The sequence below is a fragment of the Sphaeramia orbicularis genome, chromosome 12, assembly GCF_902148855.1.
Source record: "Sphaeramia orbicularis chromosome 12, fSphaOr1.1, whole genome shotgun sequence".
Lineage (NCBI taxonomy): Eukaryota > Metazoa > Chordata > Actinopteri > Kurtiformes > Apogonidae > Sphaeramia > Sphaeramia orbicularis.
This window is the reverse complement of record NC_043968.1, coordinates 59,867,718-59,893,716: the sequence shown is the minus strand read 5'-3', so window position 1 is coordinate 59,893,716 and position 25,999 is coordinate 59,867,718. Positions and strand designations below refer to the sequence as shown.

Sequence of the window (25,999 nt, the reverse complement as noted above, 5' to 3'; positions counted from 1 at the left end):
TCCGGCCGGAGCTCCTCAACATAAACAGCAATGGCGGAGGCAGCAGCAGCAGCGTCCACGGCGGCTCCAGCAGTAACAGGAGGTTGGACCAAACACGTAACCTGCAGGTAAGACAAGGCGAACCCACGTCCACCTGTCGAACACGGTGACTTTGTGTGTCGTTTGAGACCCAAACGGTGGCGGTGGTTCGGCTGTGGAGCGGATGACAACAGAGTCCCGCTCGGCTCGGCTCGGCTCAGCTGTTTGCTAGCTAGCCGTACGGGGACTGTTGTTATGTTCGGTGTGTTATGGTCACGTAGCCGTAACGTCTGATAGGTTCACGGCTAGTTTCCCAGATATGTCCTCACCCCAGCTAGCTTGAAGTAGCATATAGTCAACGGAAAAACAACAGTCGAGAAACACAATGAAATTCCATGTAATGCTAATGTTAACTAACTTACTGTCTGGAGGAACTCGGGGACATTAAAGTGAAACTAACAAACGTTTCAACAAGCAACTTTTTGAGACTTAATATCCAGTTGAAATTTTAGCTAACATTATAGCACAGAGCTAACGTAAAATTATGCTGTTGCTGTGGAAGCCAGTTAGCTTGAGTGCGTTATGAAAGTGAGGCGCGTCATTGTCAGTTTCACTTTAGCTCCTGCCTGTTTTTTAGGCCTTTCACCCTTTGGCTCTGACATGTCACTATGAAAACGTTTGCTGCTATTTAGAGAGCTTTGTTTTCATTTTGTGTTTTTCAGATATTTCATGCATGGACTTTGTAAAGAAGGAGAGAACTGTCGATATTCACACGATCTGACCAACAGCAAACCAGCAACCATGATTTGCAAGTTCTTTCAGAAGGGAAACTGTGCGTTTGGAGACCGCTGCAGGTACAAGATGTGTGTGTGTGGGACAATGAAATGTTGTCATTGCTGACAGTTCGACTTAAAATGATGTTTACAGCTAATATTCATTTATGTAAGACAATGGGAACAACCAAAATAGTGCTGTTTGTCTCTTTTTATCTGTGATTTTGATCATACATTATATTATAGCTGAAAGAATCAGTATCTCTTTGAATAAAATGTACATTTAGGCACATATCTACTTTGTACAACTTTACATTTTATCCTCCTCCTGCTGCTGGAATTAAAAATAAGGAAGTTGAATAAGAAGTCAGAGTTCCAAGCATTAAATCAACTAAATGAACAAATCACATTTTCAGTCAATCAGTAATTCTGTGTTTTTCATCTGAAATCCAAAAACATAAACAAAACATAGTCTTCCTTCTGTAATCCAAAAATGGGATGGAGTGATCACCTTGTCCATCTCTTCTACATCATTTTATGTAACTTACTTCAATTTTAATATATTCTGTAGACTGAGTTCTATTGCTTGTTTTGTCTGTCTTCAGCTGTTGCCTGGAAAACCATTTGTCACCATTTTGTTGCTAGACTGATTAGAGAATCATTTGATATTTTTCGAGTAAACTACTCATTAACTACTCGACTCCTCTGATGTCAAATTGCAGACACATTTAGACTTTGGACACAGGATCCACATAAAGTGGGATGACTGGTGACCCTTTCCAAATACGAAAAGGAGTTAAAATATACATATATGTACTGTGGTGTCTTAAGTTTAAAGTCAGCTGCTCATGCCTAAAAAAAGTGGTGCCAGTTGTCCTTTCAGCAACATAACAACCTGCTTTCTAAAAGTGGCCATGCTCTCAGCCAAGTGACAGCACAGCAGCTTTGTGTGGAGCAAACAAGTCACTGCAGCCTGTTCCTCAAGTGATCTGACACTTGAGACAACTGCATCGCAACATGTTGACAGTATACGAAGCTGACTGCTTTGTGTCAGTTTAAGAAAGCCTTGGCTGCAGGAGTAATAGCTTTACTCTGCTGTTGAACAACATGTTTTAAGTAGATGTTTTTCACCGTCCACCATCCTGTCTGGAGTGTCTGTAAGGAGTGGTCAACAGGGTTTCTGTTGTTATGGAAATGACTTTGACTCTAGTCTGGATTTTGGATGATTATAGTAAGAACTGACAATACTTGGTTTGCCTGTTTGTTTTCATGGTCATAATTGAGCCCTATAGGTTAATTTGGTTGATACGGCCAAAACTTTGTACAATAGGGATGATAGTGCAGATTGATTTAAAATTTTCTATCATTACTGATTCTCTATTTTTTTTCTCCTATGTTATGCCTGTTTCTGCCAGCACTGTGTTGATTGCAGTCTCTGCAATCTAAAAATTAACCAGCTGACACCTAATCAATTACATATTTTAAAGTCACTTTATCAGGAAGGTAATTTAAAATGTAAAACATTACAGTACAGTAAGCCATATATTATTTTGTAGTTTCCTTTAGGGCCAAGTGGCCAGATATTATATTTTAAATATTTCTAACATTAGCCTAAATGTAAAATCAAGATACCAGATGGTTATGTAGGGTTTTAAGCTCTTCTTTACAGTCAGAAAATCCACACACGACAACATTTCGCAAACCTACATCAAAATATTTGTGAGAAAGACTAACTTAAATGAAACAAAATATTGAAATATTAGTTAAGTAACTTAATATTTGACAAGATATTTGAAATGTGGTACTCTGTGTGTGCAAGCCATGTGATGATATCTTCTACTGAATCTCAAGCTATGACGCAAGTGAAATGTACGACTCTGAAATGTCATCAGTACATGTTGTCTTTCTGTGGTGCAATAGTTAGTAAGCTGAAGATTGCACTGTTATGGTAGAGGTAGTTCTATGTACAAACAAAATCCAAAGAGGAGGATAATGTGGATTCAATTGTGGCTTTAGGAAAAGAGACCAACATGGGATGCTAATTTTACAAAGAAAGCTTAAGATTCATATTTAACCACACATAAACATGCCTGATGCAGATCAAGTCAAGTTTGTCTGCAGAGAGGGAATTCTAAACACATGCACAGAGTTGAAACAAACATGACAATACAGTAACATATACACCATAAGAACAGGATGAAGACCAGGAGCATAAGGTGAAATGGATAAAATGAGGTAAATTAAAGAAGGAATTAAAAACAGGCATGATTTAGTTGCTTGACTGGTGTTACATGTCCACCTAAGCACCCATGTCTCATCTCTGACTTTGATTTTTGAACACATTGGTCAGCAGTCCTCATTTATTGCAAACCGAGTGAGCCATGCATCGGTATGGTCTTTTGAGAACAGGATTAGGCCTCCAGTCTGTTGTCAAGCTTGAGTGTACCCAGACAGCAGCAGCCAGCTTTGTACAGACACTGTCTGCTCCATGTCTGGCTTCACGAGGATCCCCATAGTTACGAGACACACGGAGCGGCAGCACCCCAACAGTACCCACATGCATCAGTCCCTCTGATACCTGCTCCATTTAGCTGAATAGATGGAGGTAGTTCTGATAGAAAGCCTCTGGTGTGCAGTATATAGCGCTGAGCTTTTGTTGTTATTGTTGTTGTTCTGTAGAAGTGACATTCCTCCATCCATGTGATGGAATAAGGAGGGTGTCCTCATTATTTTGGTGACCCCTTGCAGCGGTGCACCCTGTATTGAGTCTCTGTGGGGGTTTATTATGGTCGAATTCCCAGGGCTCTGTCTATTGTGACGGGCTCTGTCTCGCTCTGCCACTCTGCCTCTGTGTCTCTCTGCCTCTCTCTCTCTCTTGCAGCCCCAGGCCAGACAGAGTGCACTGCAGCCTGCATGGCAATTGCATAACGCTCTGTGTTTGGCTTCTGTCCCCCCTCCCTCTTCCTCTGCTGTTGCTGGGTTCCCTAGGTTCATTCTGCTGCAGCTCCCTCTTTTCACATTTATTTATGCATAGCTGTAGCAGCTCTCCACCCCTCCCCTTCCCACTCATCCAGCTCACTCTCCAGTGGCTTTCTGGGAACAAACTGACTGGTTAACAGTGTGTTCTCGCCATCACAGAGGACACTGAAGACACACAGGGCAAGTCTTCCTATTGTGCAACCGCATGCATAGGCTGTGATGGCCAGTTAGTCATGGGGGGGTTGGAGCTGTGCAGTCATCATGCTTTGTGTGCTGAGACCACAGTTGGAGATGATTCCATGTGAATCTACAGCCATTAGAATGACACTGTTAATCAGATTTAAAGTGGTTTGTTGGTGCATACCTCCATGAGACTGGCATGCATTTCCAGTCATGTTCAGACTTGTATGGAGATGTAGTGATTCAGTCACACGTTGACAGTTTTTTGTGTCCCTTCTCACCCTGTATTAAACCCTGCCTTATATGCAAATTAGTAACCTCATCTTCCTAAAACATGGCACAAGCTTTCATTTCAAGTTGAACAGTTCAGCTGTGTAACCTCTGATTCTCTGTGTGGCTCAAACACTACTGTCAGCTTCTGGGGTAGAGTGTTTTCTTGCCAGTTATTCAGTGCATGAATTGACACTTTGAAGCAACACACATTAAATATCAGTGTAACAACTCTGACCTTTCCACCTCAGACACACTGCCTTCAGTCCCTCTGCATTTGCTACTGCCTTGTTGAGCTGCTGCATGTTGACCATGTCCCGATGTTTACATGTTTACTGCTGAGGTTCTACTATTGTCTGGCCTACTTTCCACTGTGAGTTTCTTATTGACAATCCCTACCTACATGATTTCATGTCACCATAAATTTAGTCTCTAAAGTAAAGTGAAGAGTTGAAGCTATCATGTGATTTGTTATTTGACCTTGGAGCAACAGAGAAAGAGGGTGGTATCACATGAGATATTCTCTTTCCTGCTGGTGATACGTTCTGATATAGTCCAGACATTAAAACTAGACTGAAAGATATAAGTCATGTAAAACATTGCTTGTTAAATGAGGCATTTACCTCACATAAGAAAAATAATCATTTGTTATGACATAATTGACACACCTTTCTCATAGCTGGTGTGGCCTGTCTAATCTGTTAACATGACCCTGAAAGGTGAGTCAACTGTTAATGTGAGCGTGCTTTTCAGGCCTTCTGTTTATTCTATTCATCTGAAAAAGGTGTGATTTGTGTTAACAGTTTGATGATTATATCACACTTAACGTACACGAGGAAGTTCTTAGATAAGCCTGGCGTATTATGAGGAAATTTGCTGTTTGTAGCAACATTGTTTAGTGTTACAGTGACAATGATGATTAAAAAGTTAGAAGTTCAGTCAGATATGTCTACTGTCCTTGCATTATAATCTGTCCTTACACTTTTTTCAATTACATCTAAATGTGTTTTGTGAGTTCAGATTGACCTTGGACATTTGATTATCAAAATCTAATGAGTTCCTTCTTGAGTTCAATGTTTACCAAATAAGAAAAAACAATCTCAAGGTTTCTGAGATGTTGCATCCATAAGAATGAGCAGATATGATGTGACATTAAACTTTACCATTGACCTGTGGGGAAATATGCCTTTGAGCAATGAAATGATTTGCTCTAACTGATATTGTACTGTGCCTCCAGCTCATCAGAGATTAATGAGTGACTGCAAAGAAAGATCTGATTAAGGGAAATACGTGGACTGTGTTCACATTAAATGGAACACACCAGCATGGACTGTTTGACTTGTGTACACATGTGGATTTTTCATATCCCCTTTTATGGTCCTGGTGAAAAATGGCTCTTACAGCAGAACGTCACCATCACAGCAGTCAGAGAATTCTGCCAACTATGCACCGATTGACAGACACCACTTCCTGCCTACAAGAGGAATCTCACTATATCTAAGAAAGAACCATTTCACAGTGATATCCACAAGTTTTCAACTCGTAGTGGCTGTCTTATTAAAGCACCCTTTGCTTGTACCAGTCAGACTCAGTTCAGTGTTCTATACAGAGGACCTTAAATAAGGAATAATCTGCTAACTCTTCTCACAGAGCTTCCTCAAATTCAGTTTCAAAAAGCTGTGAAAACTCTGTTCCTGAGTGATTGTAATTTTCCACATGGGATACATTTCTAAGCTTGGTATATTGTGGCATTTTATTTGTTGAAAATATACTTTTGTGCAGCTTGCAAATATTTTTCTATATTTTCAATTGCAGTTGTAAATAATTTTAGGGTTTTTGGTAACCATTCATCACAATTTTTAACCAACATGCATTTATGTGTATATTTTTTAGCTACTATGTGAAAATTAAATAAGTAGAATAAGCCATCTAAATGGGGCACCATAATAGGGTCTTCTTTGTGAATCACTGAAATGATTTGAATTAGAGCAGCAGATTAACAGGGATAGCTGTCCAGTATATACACTGTACACATCTGTCCCCCATTTCTTCACCTTTTGGAATCGTACAACACCTATAGAATCATCATATTTACAGTGGCCTCACAAGACGAGGCCAAATATCTACCAAAAAAGCAGTGTAACATTACTTGATTGCTGCATTATGTAACTTTTTGGTTCCCCCCCCCCACACTTTCACTGCCTCCAGTCCAGCTGGTCTACTTTGACCACACAAAGCTTTGCACACACTACAAACCTGTTCCATATTCAACAACACTAAATGTTAGCGCTAAGCCCCCGCTCACTTTTATCCAGTAACAACTGAACTGAAGTTTATTGAAACAAGTGGATTGTATCCTTAGTGTAGACAAAAACAGATAGGCAGTGTAACTGTAATGTTCTAAAGGTTGAAATTGCATTGCAGGTCTTAGCGGTTACTTGTAAATATGTTGGTGTTATTCGACAGATAACACAGATCATTCCTGCAAGACATGATACTGCAATTGTACCAGTAAAAGTCATGCCAATTTTTTTTAATCAACCAGCTTTGTTTTTTATATCACTGTTGTAGGGTCCGATCAAGCGAAAGTGAACATCAACATGAAAAAGTAAATTTGCACATATCATTTATCAAGTGAGCTCATTTTTTAGCTAAATATCTCTATTTTGTGGAACTGTTGTCCTTTTTAAAAAACCACTTGTAGAAAAAAAGTTACAACCAATTTTAGCGATTGTACTTTTTACACCATAGCCATAGATTGAATTTGACACCAAAAATTATATTTGAATACATTTTCAGATTTTTGAATCTGTTGTTTATATAGATGATTATAATGAATAATTTTCATTATTTTGTGAATATTATTGATATTTATGAGTTTGAACGTTTGTGAGTTGCTTAAAAGGCCCTGTCCATGTGTAACCAAAAAAATACCAATTTTAAATTTTTACTTACAATTCAGATATTTGAGTGAAACTTTAAGAAAGAAATGATCTTTTGATACAGTGTGGGTGATGCATACAATGGTAAAGAGTCGTCCGCTTGTTACTATGGCAGCCTGTCCACGTCTTACCACATTATCATGTCAATAGAACAGAGACTTTTCAATATTTTACTCAAAAATTTATTTTCAGCATAGTTGAACATAATATCTAAAAGGTTTCGTCCTACTTAATATCAGTTTGTCGAGAACCGCACATTTTGAATGTTTGCGTAAAGCTTAAAAAATGTATGTATTTTTGAAGTCCACATGTTACTGAATTTGACATTTTTCAGCTAAAAATTTTATCACCCAAATTTTGTTCTACATCATGTTAAAGTGCTTATAGATACCTACTCAAATATGTATAATACATGCATATAAGTTACTCTGCTTACATGACAGAGACTGTTGAACACCAAATGTGTCTATGTGTTACGGCTTGATCGGACCCTGAAGTGAAAATGGATGGCACTGTGACAAAAGGTAGTTAATTTCATGTGTTCCATGTGGGATGGAGAAGAAAATCCCACCTAAAGTTGGGAAAGTGGACGACTGGAAGTGGAAATGCATTGTTCCCTTGCTATTAGAGTCTCTACACTCTAATCTCTTAAAGGTCAGACTCACATTTTAACTCTGCGTTTATCAGAAAGTCTGTTAAAACAACCAGTCCATGTTCATGGGCCTTTGTGACTTGATAAACAGATGGGTCTTTTGTCATTTGCAGTGTTTGCACCTGCTCTCAGGTGCATTTTTCATTTGCTTTTTTTTTTTTTTCGGGACAGTTCAAAAGTTTGCTTTTGATTTTCTTGGCCGTTTATAGAAACAGGTCAGTTTAGATTTGTCCTCTGACATTTTCCTTTGGTAATGCGGACGCACAGTTCAAGGCTTGTTTTTTTTCTCACATGTATGAGGGTCCCAGAAAACAACCTTATCTCCACTGGGAAAAACATGAGACACTGTTCCTAAATATAGTCTGTACACTAGCTGTGGTCTGTGATTTACTCATTAAAATATTCTGTTTTCCTGTCATCACGCCTTTATCTTTGAGGCCAAGGCCTTTCAGAAGCTCAGCAGTTTGGATGGTGCTTTGCTTGAAAAACTACACAACAACTTTACAGCAGTAGTTCTGACACAAATGCCCTGGTAAACAATGGATGTATACAAACGTAAATCTGCATTTTATTTTATTTTCTGTATCAGTGCTATAGATGACACATTTAATAGCATACATTGTAATGACAACATATCATGAAGTCATTCCATTTAAAAGCCTTGAGGGGTACTGTGTGTGTTTGTGAAGGACTGTCTTGTGTAATTCCTTGGGGTGTGATCTCCACCTAAAAACAGCCACACATGGATAATACCAGTTTACATTCCAGCTCCCTGTCTGGTATGTACATAACTAAAATATCCTAATCAAGCTGAAGGACAGGAAAGAGCAGTGTCAGCCACAGTGTTCCAGATTTTGTCTTCACTGAGCTAAACCACTGCACTGTCCCACAAAAACTGAACAGAACTGAAGGTCAGATTCAATGTCTGCGTGTTGTTTTTGTTACGTCTCTGTAGACTTTAGTCCCATTAAATAGATTCACAATGGGAACATTCACTTGGAGTCTTTTTTTTTTTTTGTAAGTTCAGAGGTTGAATGTTTTGAGATGGTTTTCAGCATCAATGTAGCCAAAGAAACATGCAGTTGTTGCTGTTACAATAGGCCTGCACAGTGGGAGGAAAATCTGTAATGTGTGATAACATTGTTCATTCAGTCATGTGATAAATATACAAATGTTGAAGTGGTCATGTTAACTGTACAGGTCTAATGTCTTTCTGCTTTAATGGGCAACATGCCAACATGGGTACAAGACCTAAACCTACTCCACAAAAAATAACAGCACATTAAGTTAAATGAAACACTGATTATAAAGATTAATTTCCTTGACAATATTTCCTCCTGAACTCAACAAAAATATCTGGAAAACAAATAAATATAGAAAAATATTAAATATAAAAGGTCTTCATTATGTCCTTAGCCAGTTCTCAAGTTATTTTCGGTTACTTGTGTTGTTACTGTGTCTTTTTTTATGTTTTATCGTTCAGTCACACTCTGAAAACTCTGACAAATGGACTGTTAGTGAGCCTAAATGAGGTGCATTGTGCATGTTTATGTCCCTGTGACAATGGAAATGCAATTTATTGATTAGGATCAGTTATTTGTCAGGATTTTAAGTATGTTAAACATAAGTATGTGGCCAATCAGTGCAGGTTTTTCAAGAATCGAGGCAGATTCAGAGAGCAGGAAATATGATTCTATTAGGCTATATCAGTGGTTCTTAACCTGGATTCGATTGAACCCTAGGGGTTCGGTGAGTCAGTCTCAGGGGTTCGGCAGAGGTCAGGACGCACACCCGACTCATTAGTCGGGTGTGTGTGTCGGGCTAGGTCCGTGTATGTAAACAAACGGCTTCGGAGACTCTTTCTCTGATTGACATCCAATATACGCGGTGTATTGTTGTTGCTTATAGCACTACAACACAAAGGAACAGACTTTGCTGTGAAAATGACATGAGAGTGGCACTTGCCAAGGTGAAGCCATGCATTTCTGAACTGGTCTGTCAAAGGAAAAAGCAGAAGTCACACTGATTTGCAGTAAATATTCATTATTATTGTAGTCTGATGGAAATTAAGTGATGGGTGTGTGTTAAAATGTTAAAAATGATAGATAGCATAAATACAGTAAGTTCATTATTGGAATACATAAGGTTAAAAATTAAAACCATTTCAGTGTGGTAGTATTAAAAAAGGTCATGTCTTTGTGAAAAGGTATGTAATTTGTTGTGAGTTCATGCACTGTATTGGTTTTGTTCTTTGAACACAGTGATGTTAATGCACGGTTCATTTTGTGCACCAGTAAAACATATGCCTGTGTCTTGAATTTGAAAAAAATCATATTGTATTTTTTAATAAAGAAGGGTTCGGTGAATGCGCATATGAAACTGGTGGGGTTCAGTACCTCCAACAAGGTTAAGAACCACTGGGCTATATATTTTTATGTAGTTATCAGCAGCATTTATTAGGTAATAAAGCCCCTCATTGTTTGTAAGAGAAGGGAAGGTTGTTGTTTACCAGCTTTGTGAAATAAACTCTGATTGGCCTTGATTAAATTGTCTCCACCAGCACTGTTTCTGCCAGGGCAGTTCAGTCTGAGCAGACTGATGTTGGACGATTTTCAGTGATGCAGTGGTTGGTCAGCAGCAAACACTCATCTGCAGCCTCACAGTGCAGAAACCACCTAACCTTCTCCTGAATTATTTATGTTAAAGTCCATACTGTACAAGCCCAACCCTCAGATTATGTCCTATCAGTAAATCCTGAAAAAATATTCTTTGACTTTTAAGGGCCTGAAGATGACAAAAATATAACCTATATGAGAATGCAACTTGGTGATGTAAAAGAGATGAGATGTGCTTATCAGTACTTTACTCCTACAGTGGCTCTTTGGAAAGTTGTGTATGAATATTGTGGCTACTATATATACATAAACACAAGAGTTTTCTTTGTAGGAGTCACACAGTTTGAGCCACAGTGATCCAGATCTTGTCCTCACTGAGCTAAAACACTATGCTGTATTTCCTGTGGACAGTGTGTGAGTAACTCACATATGTGCTGTAACTGCCATGACTCTGTACTTCCTCAGGTTTGAACATTGCAAACCAACAAAGCAGGAGGAACTGCCAACACCACAGACGCTGCCGCTGCCCTCTGCCTCGCTGGCCGGCCCATCAGACCCCGAACCCAATAAGCCGACACCTGGACCAGGTAAAAAAGACTGGGTCAACGCTGCCGAATTTGTGCCAGGACAGCCTTACTGCGGACGGGGTGAGTATGACAATAGTCAGGCTTAGCCTTATTATATTCACTAGGCATTACATATCTACACTGGTCTTTCTCCTTTAATACATAACTACTCAAATTAGGGACAATCTACCAGTCGAACAGTAGCTCTGATGGATGAAAGCCTGCTCATTAAGCAAACACAGTTGTTGCGGAGCTTTTGAGAAGTCAAGAAGTTCGACTAAATGCAAGAGAGAGCCTCCTGAATTACTCACCCTTTTTTTCCCACTTTATTCGAATATAACCTGGATATCAACTCCATAATGTCAACAGCGTCAGTCATGTGCAGTGTTTTTGGTATGATGACGATTTGACAATCAACAGATCTCTTCACCCTCTGCTTTTGCTGAGGCAGACTCTACATCAACTCTTAACATCTTGCTTTCTCTGCTGATGCGTCAGGACAACAAGTGGCTCGCAATGTGGCTTATGGAATGTGTGGGTAACAAAGTCTACTGAATGCTGACCTATCCGACTTTGAGCTTATTTTGAGACATTGAAATGAAAGATGCTCAGGAAACAAGTGTCGCCGGGGTAAAGCAGACATTTGATTGAAAACTGACAGATTTAAGTTCACATAAAAAATGTTTGCATAAATATGACTTGGAATGTATGGATTTGCAACCACTAATGATTAAACGAACTGAAACCTGACTGTGTGAAACAAAGAAAAGTGTTTCCTCCATGAGAAAATGATCAAGATCGGACCAGCCCTCACAAATGTCTACTCAGTGGAAACAGCAAAAAGGTTTTACTTGTTTTGTGTCTGAACGGACTAACTTTGTGACTGTGTTAATTTGTATTTTCCTTGACAGTAACCCCTTTATTATTAGAGTAATATTCTCTGTGTTTTAATGAAAATATATGGATAATTTGTCGATTAAAACGAAGCTCATGATGACCTTCTATTGCTTAGTTTGAATTCCATAAAGGTAGGTTGTAACATTATGATCGCGGGGAAACTATGGCAAAATCATTTGAGGACCACTGCTCCAGATGTTGCACCGCTGCAGATGATGCACTGCTGCAGATGATCAAGATTACTCTAATGTGTTAACAGACTGAACCAAAATGAAAAGGAAGAGGCTCTGCAACCTTGATGCACAGGGAAGGTAAGTGTGTCCCAGAACAAACTGTGGGACTAAAGTTGAAAATTGATGACCTTTCATCTTCAGTTTGTCTGTACATTTTCAAAACAGAAACGGCAAACTTTCACTGCTATGGAAAAGTAGGGAACAGTAGACCATCAGGATGAATCCAGCCCATCCTAGAGTCATTGCCTACATACATGTCTCTGTTATTAAGAGCGTTACTGTCAATCTGTGAGGATCTGCTACAGATCAGCAGAGTGAGCACAGACCACCCATCTCTGAAGCCTTCACCATGACCATGAGATCACTGTCACAGGAAGTCAGCCCACTGCAACAATCTGCACGACGAACCAGCCAAAGGAGTGTGTGAAGATCCAGAGTCCCAGCTCTTCATCAAGGTATGATGCTAGGCTAACGGCTATCCCCAGCAGATGTCCTCACCTGTCTGTCCAACTGGTTAGTGTAAGATGCGCCGGGACAGAGCCCCTAACCTGGAATGAAGACATTCTGAATCTGTGGTTTGGTTCAAATATGGCTACGCAGCATCGTGGACCTAACCAGGGTAACTTGTCACTGAGTTGTCGAAGAAACCTCACTGTTTACGAAGCCAGGTGGTCACTAAGCCCTGCTGAAGCCTCTGCAGGACTCAAGCCTGTTCTTCATCCCACCATATGACAGGAGGAACAGCTTCCCTCTCCAACCTCTCTCAGCCCACAGATTGCGTAAACCCAGTCTAAGCTCCTCGATTGCTGTCCATAGGAGAGGAAGTTTGTTTTAGGTGTATATGAAATTGCAAAGATTCCATTCCTTTTCTTTGTTTCCAATGTAACTATGTGTTTCCTGTCTGCAGCTGAGCCGGTGAAGGGGGAGAGCTCGGTGCCTCTCATCGAAGAGTTTGACAGTGACGCAGCAGTGGAAAACAAAGAGTTAAGGAAGCAGCTCTGTCCGTACGCCGCCGTTGGAGAGTGCCGCTACGGACTCAACTGTGCCTATCTCCACGGCGACGTGTGTGACATGTGTGGCCTCCAGGTGCTGCATCCAACCGACAACACACAGCGCTCAGAACACACCAAGGTAAAACCCTCTCTAAACTGGGCTGAACTGAAACAGGCCTCATGCTCTGCTGTTTTTACATACAGTAATGATAATAAAACCTCCAAGCAGTGAAGATCAGGCCTTCAAATCATCTACGCAGTCTGAGGCTGAAGGATTTTAGACTAATTCGGGTCTAAGAACAACCACTAGTTAGGCATCGTCTTATGACAAAACATCAAAATCTGCTGTATCACACCAGTTCAACAGCACAGAAAAATCCCCTTTTGACAGCATTTCATTGCAGAGGTCCTCAAAAGCCTAGAAAACTTGGCTGCAACTCCAACACAGGGATAACACTTGGCAAACACTGGCAAGAATTGGCTACTCATACTGAAATAGAGTGACCCTTATGTGTGTAGGATACAAGTCCTGGATGATTTTGTAAGTTGGTGCATGCAGGTGAAATCTCATGCAGGTTTAGATTTTTTTTTACATTGTAAGATGCACTACTAAGCTCCTTCTGTTAAAATATTGAAATTCTCTGCGTCACCATGGCAACAATGTTCAACAAAAATGCTTTATTTTGGTCCATTTTCCTTGGGATGGAGATGACGTTAATTATATTTTAAGTTTGTATTGTTTAATTTTCTAGAGGACATTATGAAGCCACTTTTTCATATTTTCTCATATTTCTACTTCTTCATGGTATCCAAGAAAGAAGAGATGCTCTGTTAATAAATATAATAATATTTAGAGGTACAGTGGTGATGATGATAATCCTGTGTGTGCGTGTGTGCGTGCGTGTGTGTTTGTAGGCGTGCATCGAGGCCCATGAGAAGGACATGGAGATTTCATTTGCCATCCAACGCAGCAAAGATATGATGTGTGGTGTGTGTATGGAGGTGGTGTTCGAGAAGGCCAATCCAAGCGAGCGCCGGTTTGGCATCCTGTCCAACTGCAGCCACTGCTACTGTCTAAAGTGCATCCGCAAGTGGAGGAGTGCCAAACAATTTGAGAGCAAAATCATCAAGTGAGTCACACAGCTCTGAATGTCACGTCAAGAGTTTGAGCTGCTTCTTTTTCTTTGGAGACACTGTGCTTCATGCATTCCTGAAAACTGTAGGTTCAGAGAGAAAGACTTAAAAGTATTCACCAATCTATGAGTCTTTCCTGATTGATAAGTGTAATGGAGGATAAATATTGGTGAAGGTAAGAGAACATAAAACTGTGAAAATGTTTTCTTTCCTTCTTTCTTTCTGTTATTATTATTATTATTATTATTATTATTATTATACAGTGTGATTCCTTACTGTCCTCACTTGCTCTGATGTGTTGATTTCTATAACTCCTAAACTTTTAGTTGTCATATAAATTAAGTGAAATTAATCCGTTAAGAAAACACTAAAATAAAAAGAGAAATGAACATCCTATTAAATAAGCAGTGACAATCGGCATATGCAATGAACAAGGTATTACTGAATCATTTTTAATTTGAAAGTTTGCTGTCATTTTGTAGACAAGTCATTTGATTTGGATTTTGTTATCATTGACAAGACTCAAACATGATGAAGATTTTACAGAGAAAACTATTAACACCAAAACAGATAATTTCACAGAGAAACCTGCAGGAAACCCTGCACTTTTTCTTCTTCTTAGACTATGTTCAGACTCCAGGCAAATGTGGCCCAAATCGGATTTTTTTTATGTGACTTGTATCTGATCTGTTAAAGGCAGCACAAATCTGATTCTTTCAAATCCGACTCAGGTAGGGCTGTGCAATTAATCGAAATTCAATTACGATTTCGATTATTACACTCAACGATTACAACAATTATGTAATCGAGAAAAAACGATTATTAATTTTGAGTTGTTTTAATTCACGCGCTTGCAAGCTACCATGAGCTGCTGGGCCCCGTCCCCCTCTAAGCTGCAGCTGCCAGCTAGCCAGCAGGTCCACCCCACCAGGACAGTTATACCTAGCAGTCTTGAAAGATGGCAGGAGAATCACAGCAGAAGTGCTTGGTAAACAAAAAAGGCAAGTCAAATTCAACTGTATGGAATCACTTTGGGTTTGATGAAGAAGACGAAGAGCAAAAACACATCACGTACAAAAAGTGTTTCGTAGTTGTGTTCGTACCGACCGCTAACACAACAAACCTTTTTAACCATCTAAAGTTTAACCACCGCAACCTTTATGATAATCTTATGAAAAAACAAAACACAAAAAAAAAACAACTTTGTCTACAACTTCGTCCGCAATGCAATCTTCAATCTCCAAATCTCTTTACGCTGCAACTCCCTACTCATCAACATCGGAGAGAAAAGATAACAGACTCCATTGGCCATTACCTGGCCAAAGGTATGTGCTCCATTAACACCACTGACAACTGGGGCTTCAGCCAAATGGTGAATACACTGGACAAACGCTATGTTTTGCCTTTAAGACATCATTTTACTGGAGTTGCTACTACACTGAACATACTTGAATTTATAATTTGCATTTTACGTGAGGTTTTTTTTATTGCTACAGTTCTATGGCAAGTCTATAGCAGTTTAATTACAGTGCACAATTTGTTTACAAAAGGAAACATACTTGAATTTACAGTATACTTATTTGCATTCAAAGATTTTTTTTGTTTCATACAAAAGTGAACATACTTTGTTTTAGTGTTTAAAAGCTTTATTTATGTTTAAAGAGTATATTTTACTTTGTTTTGCAAGGAAAAAAATAAACAACTTTAAGGTTAACAAATAATCGTTTTTAATAATCAGGATTTCAATTATTGCTACAATAATCGTGATTATTGTTTTTTTCTATAACTGAGCAGCCCTAGACTCAGGCCACTTTTATATGTGGTCCTAAATTTGATACGTATCTGATATTTTGCAATGTGACTTCAGTCTGAACGGCTAGGTTGCATTTATCCAACCTTTACGTCATTGAAATGCGACAAACATCACAATTCTGCATCCCATGAGGAGAGGTGGCAGGAAAAACATATTTACTTCCGTAAACACAGCGCGTGCCTGCCTGGTCACGTATCACATCAGGTCCTCTTTTGTGCATGCGGGTCACTTCAGGAGATACATATTTAATGTGGAATATGACCAAGCTCACAAAAAAAATTGGATTTCACCAAATAATCCAAATTGTGCATTAAGGCCTGCTGTCTGAACGTAGCCTTAGTATCCTGTAGATCTATTAGATAAGTTCCTGCAAGTTAAAGATGTGCAATGAAAACACACCTTGTGACAATGAATAAACAGCTGAGCCTTTTCTACCAAATCCAAATGGTATCATTTTCTTTAAGTTGTCAATTCGCTGATGTTTGTCTCTGTGTCATTTTTGATCAACTATATTTGCAGAATTGATTGTGACATTCTTACATTTGGGTATGAGTCTTTTGTATGTGATGACGTTCTTGAATTTCTGAGGATGCTGAGCAGATTTTCTTTCTCCAGAGGCCTGATGTGAAAATCAGTCTATTCTTTTCCTCATGGAAGTCCATTTTTCTCCTTCAAAAGTTAGTTTATGGTGATTTTTTTTTTTTAGCACCAGACATGAGAAATATGTACACTTTGGTGAACAGAGTGTGTTCTTATTACAATGACGGCATCACAGTGGCTGTATGAAAGCCAACAGCGCTGATGACTTGAGTGATATTCTCATCATGTTAACTGTAACGCCTCCTGATTATGTGCCTGTTTTCTCTTCCCGTCACATCCTGTTTGTTTGCAGGTCTTGCCCAGAGTGTCGAATCACATCTAACTTCGTCATCCCAAGCGAGTACTGGGTTGAAGATAAAGACGACAAACAGAAACTCATTCAGAAATACAAGGACGGCATGGGGTACAAAGCTATACACACACACACTGCATAAACCAGGAGCAAACATATCCCCACTGCACTCAGCTTGAATCAGACAATGTCTGTGGTGGTCCTAATACTATTTTTTTTTTTTTTTTTTTTTTTTTTTAAAAAGTTAAGATATTCTTCTCTGAGATGTTTTCAGTTCTACTTGAATCTGGTCCATTTTTCCATTAAAGCAGGGATTCTCAACTGGTGGGTCGCGACCCAGAAGTGGTTCACAAACCTGTTTTCAGTAGGTCGTGGGCCTTTGTCTGGGGAAAAAATAATATTAAGAAACAAATCCTGTGTTTTATTTTTTATGGTGCTGAGCATCGCCCATTTACACTCCCAACAATAGGTGGCGGTAATGTGCTGTAATGCTTATTAATACCAGACATTTCACAGCATAAAAGAAAGCCGAATTAACCTTTAATTTTTACCCCTCTGCCAACTTCTGGCTGAAGGGGACCACTTTCAAATATAAATATGTATGTAATAAATTTTACACAAAGACAGTCTAATCTAAATTATAGGGCAGTCACTTTCAACAGAATCTGAGGCTGAGGGGGATTAAAAGTACACAGCACGTTATGTTTAACTGAGTGCACATTATTGGTTTTGGTTCAGCTGTACCTACTTTAGTGTTAAAGGGAATATTTCCATATTCAGCATCACCACCTGCTGGACATTTTGTTTATCATTAGACTTGTCTTCTGTTTTGGCATACTGTGATATTCCACATTATCTCAGGTTCAAAACACACCATCTTTTTTTTAAATAAATTTGAAAAGTTTAACTGTTATCAGTTTGGGTTTCAGCTTGACATTGAGGGTTGATGGTGGGTCCTGAAACCAGACCAGTTGAGAACCACTGCTCTAAAGCTTTATGAAACAGCTGACTGGCTGTATTTCAAGAAACAAACCATTTTCCCTGTAGGATGGACCTGGCTGATTTGGAACAGAGCTGCAGGTGGATGTGATCAGAATCATCACAGGAGTGGGATGGTTGATCTGTGGGAGTGGGTGGAAATGGTCAGAAACTGTGTAAGAGCAGGTGGATGTTGGATTAAATCCACTCCAGAGTTCCACTGAGATGCATCCTCTGCCCAGTGATCATTTGTCTGTACTGTGCTCTGTGGACAGAAGGTCTGAGTGGGATTTACCCTGATTTGTCTTGTGCAGGACTAAACCATGTCGATACTTTGACGAGGGCCGTGGTACGTGCCCTTTCGGGTCAAACTGCTTCTATAAGCACGCCTTTCCTGACGGTCGGCTGGAGGAAGCTCAGCCCCAGAGGAGGCAGACAGGATCCAACAGCAGGAATAGGGTAAAAGTCCCTGCATTCTACCAGCACATGCTCTTAACATACACCTATAATGTAACCTACTCCGATAATGTAACATACTCCTACAATGTAACCTATCCCTATAATGTAACATACTCCTATAATATAACCTACTCCTATAATGTAACTTACCCCTATAATGTAGCCTACTCCTATAATGTAACCTACTCCTATAATGTAACTTACCCCTACAATGTAACTTACTCTTATAATGTAACATACTCTTATAATATAACCTCCTCCTATAATGTAACCTATCCCTATAATGTAACATACTCCTATAATATAACCTACTCCTATAATGTAACTTACCCCATAATGTAACCCACTCCTACAGTGTAACACTCCTATAATGTAACATATTCCTACAATGTAACCTACTCCTATAATCTAACTTACCCTTATAATGTCACATACTCCTACAACGTAACCTACTCCTATAATGTAACCTACTCCTACAATGTAACACTCCTGTAATGTAACATACTCCTATAATATAACTTACCCTTATAATGTAACCTACTCCTACAATGTAAGATACTCCTATAATGTAACCTACCCCTATAATGTAACATACTCCTACAATATAACCTATTCCTATAATGTAACTTACCCCTGTAATGTAACATACTCCTACAATGTAACCCACTCCTATAATGTAACATACTCCTATAATGTAACTTACCCCTATAATGTAACATACTCCTACAATGTAACCCACTCCTATAATGTAACATACTCCTATAATGTAACTTACCCCTATAATGTAACATACTCCTACAATGTAACCTACTCTTATAATGTAACCTATCCCTATAATGTAACATACTCCTATAATATAACATACTCCTACAATGTAACCTACTCCTATAATGTAACCTATCCCTATAATGCAACATACTCCTATAATATAACCTACTCCTTTAATGTAACTTACCCCTATAATGTAGCCTACTCTTCTAATGTAACATACTCCTGTAATATAACCTACTCCTATAATGTAACATACTCCTACAATGTAACATACTCCTATAATATAACCTACTCCTATAATGTAACTTACCCCTACAATGTAACCTACTCTTCTAATGTAACATACTCCTATAATATAACCTACTCCTATAATGTAACGTACCCCTACAATGTAACATACTCCTACAATGTAACATACTCCTACAATGTAACATACTCCTATAATATAACCTACTCCTGTAATGTAACCTACTCCTATAAAGTAACATTTGCCTAGAATGTAACCTACTCCTATAATCTAACATACTCCTAAAAGTAACATATGCCTATAATGTAACCTACCCCTATAATGTAACATAATCCTATAATGTAACTTACTCCTATAATGTAGCATACTCCTATAATGTAACCTACTCCTTTAATGTAACCTACTCCTTTAATGTAACATACCCCAATAATGTAACCTACTCCTATAATGTAACCTACTCCTATAATGTACGTACTTCTATAATGTAACCTACTCCTTTACTGTAACCCACTCCTTTAATGTAACCTACTCCTGTAATGTAACCTACTCCTGTAATATAACCTACTCCTATAATGTAACCTACTCCTTTACTGTAACCCACTCCTTTAATGTAACCTACTCCTATAATGTAACACACTCCTGTAATATAACCTACTCCTGTAATGTAACCTACTCCTGTAATATAACCTACTCCTATAATGTAACCTACTCCTTTACTGTAACCCACTCCTTTAATGTAACCTACTCCTATAATGTACCATACTCCTGTAATATAACCTACTCCTATAATGTAACCTACTCCTATAATGTAACCTACTCCCTTATTGTAACCCACTCCTTTAATGTAACCTACTCCTATAATGTAACCTACTCCTATAATGTAACCTACTCCTATGATGTAACCTACTTCTATGATGTAACCAACTCCTATAATGTAACGTACTTCTATAATGTAACCTACTCCTTTACTGTAACCCACTCCTTTAATGTAACCTACTCCTATAATGTAACCTACTCCTGTAATGTAACCTACTCCTGTAATATAATCTACTCCTATAATGTAACCTACTCCTATAATGTAACCTACTCCTATGATGTAACCTACTTCTATAATGTAACCTACTCCTTTACTGTAACCCACTCCTTTAATGTAACCTACTCCTGTAATGTAACCTACTCCTGTAATATAATCTACTCCTATAATGTAACCTACTCCTATAATGTAACCTACTCCTATGATGTAACCTACTTCTATAATGTAACCTACTCCTTTACTGTAACCCACTTCTTTAATGTAACCTACTCCTATTATGTAGCCTACTCCTTTAATATAACCTACCCAATAATATATGAGTGGCAGTATCCACACTGTTAAAACTGTGAGGATATAAAGGTTCTAATCAATGTCAAAATATTTTAAAGAAGCAAAGCAGCTGTATCTGTCTCAGCATTCACTAGTTGTGGATTCACTGCACATCCTCCGGTGTGGCACCCTCTGCTGGATGTGGAATATAGAATCCTGAAACATCCTTCACCCATCACACAAAAAAACATCAGTCAGGACTTGAGGTTTTTAATCTATCTCATCTAATCATCGAAGCTCTGACTGAAACATTTACTAAAACAATTCATTCATTTCTCAGTATCTGAAGGACAGAGAAACATGGACTTAAAACCATTTGAGAGCTTAAACATTTGTCTTGTATTGTAATTTCCTTAATGTTCACACTTCATAAAAAAGAAGCGGTCCATGTGTGACCCAGATAAGCCTTGTGTTTATAACTGTTTCTGTAGTTTCAGTTTTGACAGTAGTCGCTTTTTCATTGACCCTCAAACTGCGCAAATATAACTTGCGCATAAAAATTTCACAAATGGAAAAATGACAATTTCGCCAAAACTCTACTGGTTTGATTAAAAGTTTTTGCACTGGCAGGAGGTGTTTTTTGGGACGTAGCGCAATTGGAATATCACACAAAACTGCAATGAAAGACCTTTTTCCACAACTAGAGTCACATTAATAAGAAAGACAAATGAATGACAGACGTTACAACGAGCGAAGGAGAAGAGTTTTAAAAGAAACATGGCGTGGGAAACAAATAATTTTTTAAATTTAGTACGGGATAGAGGGGTAATATATAATAATAATTAATATATCTGTAAATCAACGTGATATTTACATTCGTCGCCATGTTTATGGAATGACTTTGCGTCATCTCACAATAATAAACAAATCATCGCATTTGTGATTTAATCAATAAACTGACATTACACACCTGTTTTTTCAACATTTAGTAAGTATCGGTAAAGTTTTGCGCATGTGTCCAATGGAAAAGCAACTAGTGTAATTGTAGCAGGAAGAGAGGGAAACCATGTTAAACAGTCATTTCTTACAAGGTGTTGTGTGAAACATGACGCATAATTCTGTCGTATGTTTTAAGTAAGTACGTTTGCTCATTCTCATAAGTGTCTGAAGCAGGGTTATTGTTACTGAAAACTAAGACTAGAGCGACAGAAGCATGCAAATCAAACAAAAACTATATTCGACAATGCAACACAGCTATTTCACTGAAGTGGAGGGATCCAGCTCCTCCTTCCTATTCACACTGGCTCAGAGAGACATCAGAGATGTCTAGAATAGAATAGACTTCATTTCCCATACATCGCAGTATAGGTACATTGGAATTCTTGTGCGTTTCCCTGAGTCACAGAATCCAAAGAAAAAAAGACATGAAAAAAAAACAGAAAAACAACATAAACACAGCTAAAACATTTAAAAACAGTTATTGCACAAACACAAATACACACTCGTAAAATAGAGTACTGATCAGAAAAAAGTAATAATAAAAGTACTGGAAGGTAAAAAGAAGTTATTGCACATTTGAATTAAAGTAGTGGGAGGTAGAGCAGGTTATTGCACATTCAGTTAAAGCACGGTATTAGTTAAGTGTCTGTAAGAGTGTGAGATAAACTGTTTGGGGATCAGAGAATAAATTTGACAAAATATGGCGCCCCTTGGTATTTTGAAAAACCGCAACAATGATCTGAGTAGTCCCCCCCTTTTTTTCTTTCTTTTTTTTTTTTTTTTTTTTATAAAGTTTTAATGTTTTTTTTTTTTATTTATGTCCTTTTCCCTTGCTCTTTTTTATATTGTCCTATTTTGTTTTGTTTTACTTTTTGTTATATACTGCACTTATTTATGCTGTTTAAACATGGTTGTTATTATTTTTTTAATTTTCATCCTGTCTTTTCATACATTTTTTTCAGTGGTCTGTTGTATCTGTTCATGTTTGGGTAAGGTTATGTGTTGTGTCATGGGTGGATTAGAGCTGCAACTGATTAATCGATTAGGCGCTTGAAGTGAATGCAAAAATTCCCAATTCGATTAATCGACTCGAATTGATTGAAGGGAAATATTCTATTGCAGTTTTCCTGAATTGAAGCTTCTTTGTGCGTCACAATAAGCGTCCGTGTGAAACACAACAGTGGAACCAATGTTTAACAGCAGACAAATGAAGGAAACAAAGCTTTGATTCAGGAGAATTGTGGTTGAATGACTTTTTTTGAATCACTTTGAGTCGATTAATCGGTTGCAACTCTACGGTGGATGTTGTTCAGAAAATCAAAAATCACCTTCCTGTATAGTGAATTTTTTACTCATGTTCTGTTATTAATAAAAAAGACCTTTGAAAGAAAAGAACAATGCTTAACGCTAACTAAAATGAAAGGGATTTTGCAGGTAAACAGAGCTTGGTTTTGGGTTTATGTCACTCTTTATGGTTCGGGGCTACATTAATTCGCAGAGAACGTGAAATGACTTCTTTTTTTTGTGCGTAGAACTCGAGGCGGACGCCGCTGTGGGACATCCTGGACGAGCGGGAAAGCACCGACTCCTTCGACAACGAGGATGAGGAGATGGTGACGTTCGAACTGAGCGAGATGCTGCTCATGCTGCTCGCCGCCGGAACCGACGACGAGGTGACAGACTCAGAGGACGAGTGGGACTTGTTTCACGAGGAGCTGGACGATTTCTATGAGATTTATCTATAGCAGCCCCGCCCCCACTAACGCGCCCCCTCCCCCATGTATACTATAGACACTAGAATGGACTGTGTTGTGTGAGTGATGGACAGTAGCTTCCCCTCACCTTCTGTATTATTGTGGCAGTGCCTTTAAGCAGGCCATTAATAAATGAACTCAATAAAGGTAAATTTAAAAAAAAAAGAACAAAAAAAAATCCCAACAAGTCCGTGCGCTCGTGCTAAACATTTTCTAGACATCTATCCTCGTGAGTCTATCTTTGTGCGATCATGTGGAAAGAAAAAGTAACAAAATGACAAAAATACACTCAATATAAGATTTAAAGAAAGTTATAACTTACTTCAAATATTGCTAATAAACCTTGTCAAGTTTCTTTGTGGGTGTGGGTTTAACTTGTTTCTCATCCTCCCAGGTGTTTGTACATATTTCTCAGACTCAAAGAATGCACTCAGACTTACCCAGCACCGTTTACTGTAATCGTGATGGGCATGTTGTAAGATTTTACATAACGGTTTTTGAAGGCCGGAACTTCTTTATTTAGTTTTTTTTTTTGTTTTTTTTTTCTTTATTAAAGCTGCTGATAGCCAATATATTGTGCCGATGTTTAATAAATTTACCATAATAATCACTTTCACATTGTACTGAAGATATTTCCGGTTTTTCCAACGTTCCCTCCAACTCGTATTGATGTCATTTAAGACATGTTAAAAAACTAAAATTGTCCAAAATCTAAAAACCAGCACTGAGCCGCTCATAAAAGCAAGAAATCAGTACAGATGAACTTTTCAGGAGCCACGTTCCCATAAAACCAGCTTTTTGAAATGCTGCAGAAGAGTACATGTGAATTGTGTGACCAAAATTAGGAAATTACTGCGTTAACTAGTGCGTATAGAAGAAAAATAGCATCATTTTGGCTTTAAAAGGCATGTTCACCACCTCATAACTTATTCAACAAGGGCTTTAATTCTGGTTCAAAAAAGTCAAACCAAGTGAGCGTTTTGTGATTTTTTTTTTTTTTTATTTTTATTTTTTTTTTATTTTGTCATTCCCATAAACATTCTCTGATGCAGTTATTCAAAAGTGCATTAGGCGTGGTTAAAACACTGGTCATCCCTGTTTCCAAATGTAATGAACATCTAAATGAAGCTGTGCATTGTCACATGTGGTTTTTAAAATAGTTAGAAATGATTGAGCTGAAATGTGTTGTTTCTCCACCTGCTTTAGCACACTTGAATCATTTAATAATAAATTCACTTTTTTTTTAATCCCAAAATGTAGATTTCTTTCCTTTTTAACATGGATAAACAATAATCTACTAATGTGATTTCTAATTGTCATGAAGTTTAACTCTTATTTTCTAAAATCAGATTTAATCCCAGATGTAATAAAAGGTGTTTATATGATTTTATTTAATTTTTTTCAATTGAAATAATGCAGGTTTTGTATGTCGCTTTAGAAACAGCTACTGCTTCTCTTGTAAAAGTCTATCCTCTGAAGATTAAAAAACAACAGGAAGTGAAGGTTGATTGACACTTTTTTCCCTCATATTTGATTCTTCGTATTGGCGTATTGTAAATGTGTTGTGTATGACATACCTCTTATATTTGCAAAACCAAATGCATTAGTTTGTTATTCAGGCTTTGTATTCGGGAACTGCGCTGTTAGAAAAATGCAAGACTTGATCAACTTTGCTCCGTATTAAATTGGTCAGAGCTGCTGTAGTGAAGCACAGACCACACTTGTTACATTAACTACATCTGACTTGATTTGTTTGGACTTTTACTGAATAAATAACCCCATGTTTGCTCATTCCTGCCCTTTCCACGTTTTCTTCAGTGCATCTTATGAGCTGCTCACTGCTGTTTTCTCCACCGAACGAATCGTTACGTCCCCGTCTCAGACTGACATACCATGTACGACAGAAACATTAAGTAGACCACTATCCTGTAAATGTTTCCCAGCAGCCCCCTAAAAAACCCCTGTGGTTCCCAAAGTCCGCTTCTTGTCCAGAGTCGGAGCTGAGCAGACGTGAATCTCAGTGTAGATGGACTCCTCATGCACAGACACCTGATGCTCAACCTGTTGAACTCCATTGGAATGCATATGTTTATACTGAAATGTGTGTTTTCTATGTTCCACAGCCATCCATCTTAACTTGAAATTAAAGTTTATTATCAGTATCTGGCCCGTGTGGAGTCTCATTCTGTTCCTGATCTTTCTACAGCCACAAGTATCACCAGCATTATATTCAGCTGAAACTGTAAAAACCAATGTTCACTGAGGAAAAAAGAATCAGACATCTGGTATTTTTAAGGAAAAGTTCAGTCTTGTTACATGAACTTTATAAAAATGTTGATATTAAACTGAAGATCTTCAATTCAGTAAGAGCAGTTAAGTTTTATTTGTCCAGTTTAGTGATCATATTTGGTACGTCACTAATGGATACATTTATTTTGGTTCCATATTGTAATCAGAACTTGTAGTTTTTCTCGAACCCTAACCCTGAAAAGTTTGGATTTTTAACAGTAATAAAAACTATATCGTGATTGT

At 38.2% G+C, this 25,999-nt stretch overlaps 1 protein-coding gene and 1 long non-coding RNA gene across 2 annotated transcripts; both read left to right on the top strand.

The window, feature by feature from the left end:
- On the top strand, window positions 1-25,629 carry mkrn1 (makorin, ring finger protein, 1). Its single transcript, XM_030148995.1, has 8 exons — window positions 1-107; window positions 741-872; window positions 10,895-11,076; window positions 13,033-13,256; window positions 14,033-14,247; window positions 16,957-17,067; window positions 18,249-18,393; window positions 23,246-25,629. The coding sequence occupies exons 1-8, from the start codon at window positions 31-33 to the stop codon at window positions 23,456-23,458; spliced, it is 1,299 nt and encodes a 432-aa protein (XP_030004855.1). The 5' UTR covers window positions 1-30; the 3' UTR covers window positions 23,459-25,629.
- Window positions 18,406-21,929, top strand: LOC115429499 (uncharacterized). The gene is made up of 2 exons (XR_003936794.1): window positions 18,406-21,219; window positions 21,752-21,929. It is a non-coding gene; the product is annotated as an uncharacterized LOC115429499 (long non-coding RNA).
- Window positions 25,630-25,999: the final 370 nt, after the last annotated feature.